Source organism: Hemicordylus capensis, chromosome 2 (assembly GCF_027244095.1).
Source record: "Hemicordylus capensis ecotype Gifberg chromosome 2, rHemCap1.1.pri, whole genome shotgun sequence".
Taxonomy (NCBI): Eukaryota; Metazoa; Chordata; class Lepidosauria; order Squamata; family Cordylidae; genus Hemicordylus; species Hemicordylus capensis.
Window position 1 is genome coordinate 179064252 of NC_069658.1, and position 12819 is coordinate 179077070.

The window sequence follows — 12819 nt, forward strand, 5'->3', positions numbered from 1 at the left end:
ATGTAAAGAGCTTAAATAAAATTTTTGAAAATTGCAGGTGATTGCCCATAAAAGCACAGCAGCACTGAAACAGATTATTACAATAGGGCTTTTGTTCAGCTTTGAAAAACAAAAGGAGCTTCCTGGGCAAGAACATAAGAACAGCCCTGCTAGATCAGGCCCAAGGCCTATCTAGTCCAGCATCCTTTTTCACACAGTGGCCCACCAGATGCCTCTGAGAAGCCCACAGGCAAGAACTGAGGGCATGCCCTCTCTCTTGCTGTTGCTTCCTTGCAACTAGTATTTAGAGGCATCTTGCCTCTTGAGGCTAGAGGTGGCCTATAACTACCAGACTGGTAGCCAATGAGAGATCTGTCATCTACGAATTTGTCTAAGCCCCTTTTAAAGACATCCAAGCTAGTGGCCATCACCGCATCCCATGGCAAAGAATTCCATAGACTAATTATGTCCTATGTGAAAATGCACTTCCTTTTGTCGGCCCTAAATTTCCTGGCCTTCAGTTTTATGGGATGACGCCTGGTTCTGGTGTTATGAGAAAGGAAAAAAAGTTTCTCTGACCACTCTCTCTACTCCATGCATAATTTTATACACATTTATCATGCTGCCCCATAGTCACCTCTTTCCAAACTAAAAAGCCCCAGACCCTGAAGCCTTGCCTCATAAGGAAGGTGCTCCAGACCCCTGGTCATCTTGGTTGCCCTCTTCTAGGGATGTGCACAGACCATTTGATTGTGAACCGGTCCTCCACGAACTGGGCCAGTTTGACAGTCCGAGCACAAACCAGACTGGCCACCAGTATCCCTCAGCCTCTAAAAAGCCTTGCACAGACTCAGATGGGGACTGAGCAGATTATCTCAGCACCTTCCTGCCACATCCTCCCTTATTTACACATATACACCCGCCCAGACATTTACCTGATGTATGGACAGAAACAGCGCAGGCTACTAAAGAATAGCTAGTGTTGAGCAGCACCACTTGGTCCTTCTTGAGCTGGAATGCTGGCTGGAATGTGGGGAAAGGGTACACCACCTGGTACTTTGTGTGCAGCATAAAACCATGCTGCAGACATTTGGCATTGGGGTCACCTAGGAGAGGGAATGCAAAACAGCATCAACACCAACATAGGACAGGTTCTGTACACATTCATCAGGAAGAAGCTGCCCTCCATAAAATCCTTAGCAGAGAGTTGTGCTTTTCTTCCTAAGGATTCACAGCGTCACTCTTACTTCCAGGTGAGAGAAACAGGCACTTCTCCAGAATGAACTACATACTGAGCCTTGAAATGAGACAGGCTCTAAAATTAAAAGTGTACATCAAAGCTGTTGACAGAAATTATTTCTCAAACATTCTCATTTTCTCTCAATTATTGGCTTCACAAAAAGGAACCTTTATGTTATTTCCCCTAGTCAGGCTGCAAGTGTTATATTTCTTATCTATCCTATTAATACTTTATCAGGTCTCTCTAAGGTTTTCCATAATTTTGGGCATACTGCAAGAAAAGATTCCCCCCTGCCAGTTTTGTCTCACTCACCTGGATGTGCAATGGCCATGTCCCTGCAGTTGGGACAGTGCACAAGGGAAGGCATGGCAACTGTACTAATGTAGATATCCCGATGGTTTTCATCACTCATCATCATGTTCATGAGCAGGCCATTGGCCGAACGGGTGCTACCAGGAGAGAGGTGGCAGTAGCAGTCATTTTCAGAGGTGGCCACAAATACTTTTGCCCACCCACCTGCCAGTTCTAGCATCCAAATGGAGGACAACATCTGCTCAATTACCTTGTTATAAGCCTTTTATAATATGTACCTAAATACTTTCAAACTCAGAAGTTAAGTCCTACCAAACTTAATGGCATTTACTCCCTAGTAAGAGTGCTGGAGATTGCAGGTTTAGTCTTCAATAACAGAAGATAAATATCAGACGGTCTCAGAGCTAAAATATCTCCCTCAGTTTATCAACATTTATCTCCAGTTTAAATGCAGCCAAAAACTGATTATTGCTCACTCCTAGCCCAGTTCAAAGACTAGAACTGCAATTAGACACAAGGACATTTCTCTAATTATATTGTCACAGTGATGAAACTAGCTAGGCAACCCAATGAGAGAAGGAGTCACACTAGAGACAACAGCAAAAAGAACATCCTCCTAAACTGAAATCCCATGACCACTTTCTCCATTATACATTTATTTCATCTAGGAGCACAAAACTAGCAAAGCATCACCCGCTTCATATTCTGCCAGACTAAGGTGCCCCAGGCTCCTTCAAAAGCACTGAAAAGTCAAGCAATTCAGAAGTCATCACATCATTTCCGGAACTTCTCGTCAGCGTATAACCCCAAAATGCCTCCCTTAGATCTTCAGAAAGGAATAGTCCAGAATGCCTTAAGCAAATGAAACAAGCTCCTTCTTCTCATGGGAAAGTGGAAAAGTCAGGGGATTGAAATCACATTCATAATCTTAAAAATGAAATTGCAAGCTTCAAAGAAACATACTTGAAACCAAAGACGATGACCTTGGAGGAATCATTAGGCCATTCGCATACTGTCAGGTAGAGATCACTGTAGATTTCCTCATCCTGGAACAATCGAACCTGACGTACCTGAAGAAGGGACAAGACACATGCTAGATACACATATATCAGCTAGTATATAAATATAATAAATAAATAGATGGGTGGATAGGACATGGTGGGACCACAAGAGATTTACTATAGGAAATGCAAAAAAAAATTAAAAAATTAAAAGAGGCACAGAAATCTTAAAGACTAACAAATGAGAATTCCAATGCCCTATAGCACATACAAAACCCATCTTCAGGAGGAATATTTGTTCTCCTATGTAGCTACATGAAAAGATTTCAAACAGGCACTAGTAATAGCTAGCTAGTGCAACCCAAATATTGTTCTTGCTTGTTGTATTACCACTATTCACTGGGCGTGTTAAGTGGGACTAAACTTGATCTGATACATGAGCGCAATTTCCATCTACTCCAGAATTCATGAGGTGGTAAGCAATAGTCTCCATTGGTTTAAGAAGCACAAGCACAGCAAAACTACTGCAGTGAAAGAAAACAATTCTGCATCCCAGCAGCAGGGGGTAAATGCCCTTCAAATGGCTAGTCGTTTCTCTTTGGCATATTTAGGAGTACTGATTCAAGGACAAGTAGTGGACGCCTTTATGTGAACCAATTCCTCCTCCAAAACTGTTTCCTATATTTGTAAGAATGGCTACTTTATATTCATATCTAAATAGAATGGAATTCTTTTAGGCCAGACTAGGGGTGTGCATGGACCACGGGACTGGTCCACGGTCCAGCAGCCCAGATCAGCCGAATCTCAAACTGGGTCTGGTGGTTTGAGGCAGCACTGGGCGGGGGTGGTAGGGGTGGTGGCAAGCAGCACCTTTAAAAGTAAAGCCACAGTAGAATCTTGCCAGCATCACCTTGCCTTGCTGCAGGCAACTTCCTGTAGTGGCAGCTCTCCACCCCCCCAGCAGCTCATGCGCGGCTCCATCACTCACCTGGCCTCTATGCATGCATGGAGGCCAGGTGGGTGACAGAGCCACGCTTCAGGCAGACAGCTGGGGGCAGCACTGCCTCTGCAGAAAGCTGCCTGCAGCAGCGATGATGCTAGTAAAGCATCACTAAGGACCTGTGGCTTTACTTTTAAAGGTGCTGCTCACCATCCCCCACCCCACCCCCCGCCTTGAACTGCTAGACTGGTTCGAGATTTGCCTGAACCAGTCCACTGGACCACAGACCACTCCAAATTCAGACCTCGGATCTAACTGCCGTCCGTGCACGCCCCTAAGCAAGACTAGCACTGCTTGACATGATGGATTCATAGGAAACCAATGCATGGAAAGAATCCATATTAGGCCTGTGCAAAGTCGGAATTGATCCAACATTGAGGCGATCAGTTAAAAAATCAGTCAAATTCCAATCCGATACCAGATCCCCAATTTCTGATTGGAATTGCCAGATTTCATGTTGGAATTCATATCAGAATTCATGTCAGACTATCAGAAGCACAAAATGGTGGACACCATCTTTTTGAAAACCAAAGATCATATTGTTCTGCATAAAGGTCAAAAGGGATATATATATATGAGACAAATAAAAGGCTAGGACTAGGACTTCAAAATTCAGCACAGACAAAGTACAGGGTGCAAGGACTCTGTAGTGAATCTGAAGTGAATCAGACAATCCTGTGATTTTTAGTGTGTGGGTTGTTGTTTTTTAACAAGGTGTTCTTGCACAAGAGCACCATTTTCTCATTGTCAGAATGGTGCTCTTGCACAAGAGCATCTGGTTAAACAAAAACACACATTAATAATCAAAGGATTGTCCAATTCACTTCAAATTCACTACACAGAGTACTTCCATCCTGTATGTCACCTGTGCTGAATTTTGAAGTCCTAGGCCCAGCCCTTTATTTTTCTTTATTTATTTTACATTTCCACATTGACTTCTATATGGAACAATCCAGGGTTAAGTCAGATTTCCAACCTGAAATAGACTCTGACCTGACATCCAACAACCCCCGGGGCCTAAGAACCGAATTCCGATATTTTCAAAATCAGATCCGATCAGATCAGATTTTTTTTTAATAAGTTCACAGCCCTAATCAATATACAAGTCAATTGAAACTGTTCTACAATATCCTCCTCTATAAAGGAAAAACATTTCAATTTCAGGTTTTGTCTGCATTAAAATGTATGCCCATTGGGCAGTGCCTATCTGTTTTGTACAGCATCTACTTTTTAGGTGCTTCCCAGTAATTACTACCATCTTAGATTCAAGGTGGTCCACTGACTATCAAAGCTAAAGTGCACTGGAACTTTAGTTTGAATACATTTTGCACTCTTTATGGTGTCATTTGCATAAAATTTATGGGTGATTTGCATCACCCTTTTTTGTGGCTTACAGTTAAAGAATCAGCAAGCTGAAAGGGCCCATGTGTCTCCCCAGTCTTGGCTCTGCTCCAACCTGCTGTCTCACCTCAAACAAGCCTCTTCTCTTAAGGGGAACTCATAGTGAAAGTAGGACAATTTTGTAAACAAGTTGATGCTAGTAATTCATACATACATTTCGACTATCCTCCCTGCCTATACATACCTAGCAGTTTGTGGCACAGATAACCTGAAATATTGGGGTGGGGCCATCGTAGTTCCTAAATAAGATTTTAGGACTATTCAAGCCAATTGAATAGTCTTAGTACTCATTTATCAACTCAGTTATCTTGTTTCTGAACACCTGAAAAGAGAAATCATACCCATTCCCAAAGTGTTATGCAGAGTGACCTAGGCATTCCATATGCAGAACTCTACCCAGATCTACACACACACACAGACACACACCAGTATCTGCATTCAAGCCATCACCAACCATCTCTATTTGTTGTCATACTGTAATTTCAAGGTGTTTTAGAAGTGCTATTCAAGAAAGAAAAGTTCTAACCCTGCTCTTCAGCTCAACAGGAAGGCTGAGGCTTGTGCTTATTTTGTTCGCACTTCTGAGGCCCTTGGACTGCCACAGAAGCACGGCACAATTGTGAGAGGAGACCCCACCTTGGCTGGGGCTTGTCAACACTTGCCAATGGGTGGTGGACCATTCACTATGTCAAACTTAATCGAAGGTTCCTGGCTAAATGATTATATTGCATAATCAGAAATCTAAGATATGTCAAGCTGGAAAAAAATTGTTAGCATTCTTTCATAAGGTTACAGGTGAAACTCGGAAAATTAGAATATCGTGCAAAAGTCCATTAATTTCAGTAATGCAAATTAAAAGGTGAAACTGATATATGAGACAGACGCATTACATGCAAAGCGAGATAAGTCAAGCCTTAATTTGTTATAATTGTGATGATCATGGCGTATAGCTCATGAAAACCCCAAATCCACAATCCCAGAAAATTAGAATATTACATGGAACCAAGAAGACAAGAATTGAAGAATAGAACGATATCGGACCTCTGAAAAGTATATAGTGTACTGTGCTTGATTGGCCAGCAAACTCGCCTGACCTGACCCCATAGAGAATCTATGGGGCATTGCCAAGAGAAGGATGAGAGACATGAGACCAAACAATGCAGAAGAGCTGATGGCCGCTAATGAAGCATCCTGGTCTTCCATAATACCTCATCAGTGCCACAGGCTGATAGCATCCATGCCACGCCGCACTGAGGCAGTAATTGCTGCAAAAGGGGCCCAAACCAAGTACTGAATACATATGCATGCTTATACTTTTCAGAGGTCCGATATTGTTCTATTCTTCAATCCTTGTCTTCTTGGTTCCATGTAATTATTCTAATTTTCTGAGATTGTGGATTTGGGGTTTTCATGAGCTGTACACCATGATCATCACAATTATAACAAATTAAGGCTTGACTTATCTCGCTTTGCATGTAATGCGTCTGTCTCATATATCAGTTTCACCTTTTAATTTGCATTACTGAAATTAATGGACTTTTGCACGATATTCTAATTTTCCGAGTTTCACCTGTATGTTAAATATATAGAAAACTAACTGCAATCATTTATTCATGATTATTTAAGGAAGTTTCCAAAAAATTGAAAAGTTCAAAGCAATTGTATCTCTTCTCTCCTTAAAAGAGGTTTCTCTCTGCAAATGTTATTTTCTCCTCCTCCTTATTGCCCTCCCCATGCACATACTAGATTGTGAGCCCCTCTGGGGCAGGGATTCATCTCTTCATTTCTTTTGCTATGTAAACCATTTTGTGAATGTTTTTCCAGTTCAAAAACAGTATATACATATATTCGAAATATTTTATTTATTTAAAATATTTATACCCTGCCCTTCCAGTACACTACTGCTCGGGGCAGCTCACAACATTAATAAAACAGATACAATGTAAAACATAAGACTAATACTAAAACATGAGACTAAACACAAAGCCCAGGTTAAAACGACAATCAAAATTTCATTTTTTTAAAAAAAAAGGTTTCAAATTAAGAGTTATTTAAAAAGTGAAAGCAGAGAACTATAAAAACTAAAGAACCTACCAGATATAAGCAGCAGATAAAACATTTAAAAGCATATTTTAAAAGATGTTTCTATTTGTTTCTTAAAAACACTGAGGGAAGAACCATGGCAAACCTCTTTGGGGAGGGCGTTCCAAAGCCGAGAGGCCACGACTGAAAAGGCCCTGTCTCTAGTCCCCACCAACCAGATCTCTGTTAGTGGCAGGGCCATGAGCAGGGCCTGGGATGACAAATGGAGGGCCCTGGCAGGTTCATATGGGCAAATGTGGTCTGACAGGTACCCTGGGCCCGATACATGTAGAGCTTTAAAGATTAAGAACAGCATCTTAATCTGGCCAGAAGCAGACCAGTAACCAATGAAGCTGCCGCAGGATGGGTGTGACATTCATGAAACTGCTTGTGCCCACAAGCATCCTTGTAGCAGCATTCTCAACCAGCTGAAGCTTCTCAACCGTCTTCAAGGGCAGCCCCACATAGAGCACACTGTAGTAGTCCAATCTGGATGCTACCAAAGCAGGAGCGACTGAGGTAAAAATCTGGTTTCTCCAAGTAGGGTCACAGCTGGTGTACCAGTTGTAGCTGTTAAAAGGCACTCCAAGGTATATTTAAAATACCTTGACCAATATATAAAATATTCCTATATTTCTGTTTCTATTAACTGGCTTACAGGCAGGCAAGCAAAAATACAAAGTTAATGCTATATTTAATTTTTAGATTTATGCTTGTACTCATCTATATTTTGCTAAATGTCCATGTAAACTTTGTTTAAAAGTAGGATGGCTTTGGAGGCAGTGACTTCGCATGCAAAATTTGATGGGAAAATATTTAAACAAAGGAGCTCAAAAAGTGTTTCCTTATCCATTTTGAATTCTAGTTAGAACACTAAAGCAGTGTCTTATAAGAAAATCCTCACAACTGTAACTGATGATCTAGGTACAGGGTGATAAATACAAGTATCCCAGAAATGCACATGGGTTGTATCACAAACAAGGCATCTGTTACCAAAAATCCAACCAACCAAAAAGTAAACAAAACACAAACTACACAAGACATCAGACCTCACTACCTACCTTTGTAACTGTAAGGCAGGGATACTCAACTTTGGCCCTCCTGCAGATGTTGACCTCCAACTCCCATAAATCCCTGGCTATTGGCCACTGTGACTAGAGATTATGGGAGTTGTAGTCCAAAAATAGCTGGGGGGCCAAAGTTGAGCAGGCCTGCTGTAAGGTCTCTGCAAAGTCTCTTCATTAGCCACATGGTGATACTGTAGCTAGTAGAAGCTTCAGTACCAAGATGCAATCAGTCCTCATGTGATCAAGGAGGAGGAGTCAAGGCTTCACCATCTTCTACTGGCTTCTAGGTAGGAGTACCATACCTTATTTTATTGTGTCCCACATGACAAATGTAGAACATCTCAGCTATTAGATAGGACTCCATAGCAGACAAAGATGACATTTGCCATTTCCTCCTGGAACCTCAGGATTAAGTCATCCTGTGACCTTAGGGTAAGGTCTTCCCTCCCTGAACTTTCAGGTCCACTACTTAAAACTGTCTAATCGTCCACCACACAGTCCACCATTGCCAGGCCAAGTCTTGTTTGATGCCATGGGCTAAGTCAGTTGCTGTAACTCATGATCACAGAAAAGAATGACTCTTTCAATCCCACTTCCATCACATGCAGGCATGGTCCATACCATTTTTAGCTTGCTGTGGACATTGAATTCCCACCAGTAAAGATGGTAGATGTAGAAAGAGAAGTCATCATCACCACTGCTGCTGGTGTAGGACAACACATATCTCCCGCATTTAGAGAAGCCAAGGAAAATGTGCCTGCAGTACAAAACAAATGAAGCAGACCTCAGACAACAGGGCTCTCATACATACAGTCCATATGTGCAAGAAACCGCTCTCTTCTACAAAGGAGTCAGGACTATGACAGCTCATAGAAAAATTGATAACACACCATAACCTTACCCTGCACATAAGAAATGCTCATCAACAATGCTCTTCAGGGAGACACAAACTCTCGGTGGCAGTTTACGGAAGAGGCGAGGCGACAGCTGTCCACTGATCTGCAAAGGGTGTCAAAGTCATCAAAGGAGGTTCTTTTAAAGAGCTCAAGACTATCTTTAAAATACACAAGAAGCTACAAAATGGAGAAAACACAGACAAATCACATCCAGGTCCCATGAAAGTCCAAGATGCTCAAACAAAAACAGCATACACATCAGGCAGTGATAGTGATGCAATTATTTGGGCCAACCAACAGCAGGCCTTCTTGGGCAGATCAGCCACACCTTTCTGTTTCGATATGAATGTCACTGCCTCTCTTAATTATCACAGGATGGTATAAAGGAACAGGTGTGGGCTTAGTTAAAATGGACAATTTTCAACCATAAGAGAACCTTATGATCACTAGAAAAAGCAACCCTTTCTAATGGTAGGTACCAGCAATTCAAGGAGTGCCTTTCGTCAGTAGTCTTACTCTTCTGGGACTTACATTACACTTGCCATATTCCTCCCTACCATCCAATTGTTAAACACACCATAGTACTTTTCAAGGTTGAGTGACTAAGACACTTGCCAGACTTCTTCTCCTCTATCACACAACATTCAGTTGTTCAATGTACAGTATTGTTTAAGAATCCACACTGTCCAGGAAGGACATACTAAAAATACTTCCTCATCTCCATCCATCTCATAACAGGCCTTTGGTTACAAGTCAACAACAACAACTGAGAAGCTATTCAGAAGGAACTTGCCATGTTCAAGTTCCAGCTCATCATGGACTCAGAGATTTGGGCAAATAGTTCCCCCCCCCCCCCGTCAGCCTTAATTCTCCATCTGTAAGATTCAAAAAGTAATAGTGACCGAATAGACAAAGAAATGTTGTTCCTTCTTATATAAGACTAAAGCTCAGGGGCAACCAATGTCATTGACTGGTAATAAGTTCAGGATACAGGTCAAACTTGTTAATTGCAGTACTGCTATTTATGGTTCCATGTATCCACGGCCACCTAATTGTCACCTGACTTCATTATCTGTTGATACAAAAAGGGTTATAACTCACGTATCCGCGGTTTCAGGATGGCTAGAAATCACCTCAGAGGTTATTTCTGGCCACCATTTTCTAAAGAGAAGCCATTGTGTGGCTCATTTGGTTTTTTAAAAAAGCATTTCCCCATGATTTTTCATGGAAAAACTGGAAATTTGGCACAGGTGGGGAGCATTCCTGGACAGCTGGAGACCTTCAGAACATCATAGGACACTGTTTTGTTTTGTTTGGGAGGGGGATTTTTTGCGTATTTCCCAACATCCAGAAACCTAACGCCCCTGCATTCCCATTGCCACAATGTCCCATTATCTGCGGTTATAGCAGAGAACGGAACCCCCGTGGATAACAGGGTTCAGCTGTATACAAACTGAATTAAGTACTAAAAGATGTGGTAAAGGCCATTAGTTTAGATTATTTTAAGAAGGATTTGACACATTCATCAAGCTTATGGAACACAAGCTTGATCAATGGCTATTTGCCATCACAGAAAATAGAACCATCATGAATAGATGCAATATACCTCTGAATACCAGGTGCTGGAAATAAACACCAGGGAAGAGCTGTTGTCTACAAGCTCTGATTGTCAGCTCCAGTGGTATCTTTTGGCTGGACAAAGAATGCTGGACTAGATGAACCTTGGGCTTGATCTAGCAAGGAAATTATGTGAAAACTCATATTCTGCCTTTTGTAAGCTGTCAAAGCAGCTTACAAAACAGAGTATCCTCAAAATAAAATCACATTAAGGTCCAGTTTCAGGAAAGCCAACATAGTTTCCACATGGGACCAAGATTATACAAGCACAATTTCCTCTCCTTCTCTGATTTTCATTGTTCACCATTTGGTATTTGGTCATTATATTCCATATAGCAGCATTTTCATATTTTCCATATGAAAATGGCTACTGAGGACCACTGAGGCAAGAGAGTGCAACTGAGTTGGAATTCACTCAATCCATGATGAAGCCCTCTACAGAGCTGGCTAATCGTTTAACCAAGGCTGACCGCTGAGGCTGAATTTGAATGCCCCTGTTGGCTGGTCTCAGTGCAACTCACTATGAGGCATGTGTGCACATACACATGGTACTACAAATCCTCCCAAAATTATATCCTGCCTATTACTCCCAGCATCAATCCCCTCTCATTCTCTACCACTGTCCCCCCCCCATTCACACACCCTTTCTTCCTAACAGACACACAACCTTTAATTGTGTATTTTTATAGTCTTATTTTAGTTTTTCTGTGTGAACCGCCTAGGGATTGTTTTTTAATGAAAGGCGGTGTATAAATTTAATAATAAATACATTATTATCTACTACATTTTATCTTGCCTTCCTCCAAAGAATTCAGGGCAGCATGCACAGCCCCTTCCCTTGGCTACTAACCTCACAAGCATCCTGGAAGGCAGCTTAAGCGGAGAAAGAATGCTTGGCCAATTGTTACCCAGAGCACCATGGCAGAGCAGGGATTTTTACCCTTACCCACCTAGGTTCAACACACATGGCTCTCCTAGTATTTCCATACATCCTGCAACACTTACCATTTAGGTACATTTTCCAGTTTACACTCTTTGTTTCAGCCTCTCCATTTTTAACGGCATCTCACACGCTCTACCAAAGAAAGGTCCTTTCTCACCACTACATAGCCTGAGGCCCCTACATATAGTGCCTCACACCCACTACTTCTCCAATTTACTTCGAAAGATAAATGTATATCCCATTTCTGGTTCAAGTGTTCTTAGCAGCACGACGAAAGGCCTCCTCTGACTAAAACAGACACACACACACACACACACCCGCCCTCTCTTCTTCTGCTCATGTGCCAACTTCCCCAAGGACCACACAAACAGCAGCGCGACCCTCCCGGCGGCCCACTCGCGCTTCCCTTCACGGCCACCTCACCGCGGCGTTCCCAGTTCCTCCAGGGAGGCTGCCGTGCTAGCCCTTCGCAGCAAAAGCCACCCGGGATCTGGTGGCACCTTCGAGCTCAACAGATTCCCTGGGGCAGAAGCTTCCGCGGAGGGCGGCGGCAGCAGCAGCAGCCCAAGTCTTCAGAGGCACCAAGCGGCCTCCTGAGACGGCACACACCGGCTACCGCGCACCCGCCCCTCGCCCGCCACCAGGCCAAGCCCTTTCAGCTTCCAGTATATAGCCGCCGCCCCCCCGCCCAAAGAAACACACACATGCCCCTTTCCTCATGATACTTGGGAGAAGAGCAAGTTCCTCCCTCGCCTTTTGGCCCGAGCATCCTTCCCAGCAGGACCGCAACACGCAGCCCTCCATCCCCCTTCGCTCGCTTCCGAGCCCCCCATCTGTGAGCGAGCCCCCCACCCCCTTGCCTGCCTGCCTGCCCGCCTGCCCGCCCCCCGCCCCCGGGGCCACGCAGCCCCCTCTTCCCTTCCCTTCCCTTCCCTTCCCACCAGCGGGGCATTCCCTGACATCCTCCATCCTTTGCCACCCCTGCTGCAGCGCGGGCGCTGGTGGTCCTCGCCTGCCTGCCTGCCTGCCCTCCCCTCTCTCTCCCTCCGGCCAGGCCGCGCCCGCTCACCTTGACGCGCTCCAGCTGCCTCACGACGTGCTCCCTCCTCCCACCGCGCCCCGACTCCGCCGAGCTCCGCTTTCCACCCGAGGCGCCGCCCCGCTCCGATTTCGAGCTCGGCGCCATTTTCCTCCACTAACTCCGCTGGTCGCCGCCACGGCACCCCCTCCCCTTCTCTTTTCCCTCCGGCAAGCGTTCGCGCCGGGTCCCGCCCGCCACTT

At 43.8% G+C, this 12819-nt stretch overlaps 1 protein-coding gene across 3 annotated transcripts in view; it reads right to left on the reverse strand.

Moving 5' to 3' along the window:
* Window positions 1-12819, reverse strand: part of DCAF15 (DDB1 and CUL4 associated factor 15) — a 37757-nt gene extending 24938 nt beyond the window's left edge. The window contains exons 1-6 of one of the 3 annotated variants that reach the window (XM_053296473.1): window positions 12608-12818; window positions 8984-9081; window positions 8704-8839; window positions 2495-2601; window positions 1532-1668; window positions 915-1085 (exon numbers count right to left, since the gene is read on the reverse strand). In XM_053296473.1, the coding sequence (XP_053152448.1) occupies window positions 915-1085; window positions 1532-1668; window positions 2495-2601; window positions 8704-8839; window positions 8984-9081; window positions 12608-12724 (766 nt within the window). In that variant the 5' untranslated portion in view covers window positions 12725-12818. Of the gene's footprint in view, window positions 1-914; window positions 1086-1531; window positions 1669-2494; window positions 2602-8703; window positions 8840-8983; window positions 9082-11600; window positions 11895-12607 lie in introns of those variants that run through there. The other 2 variants (XM_053296474.1, XM_053296475.1) reach the window with 2 other exon arrangements.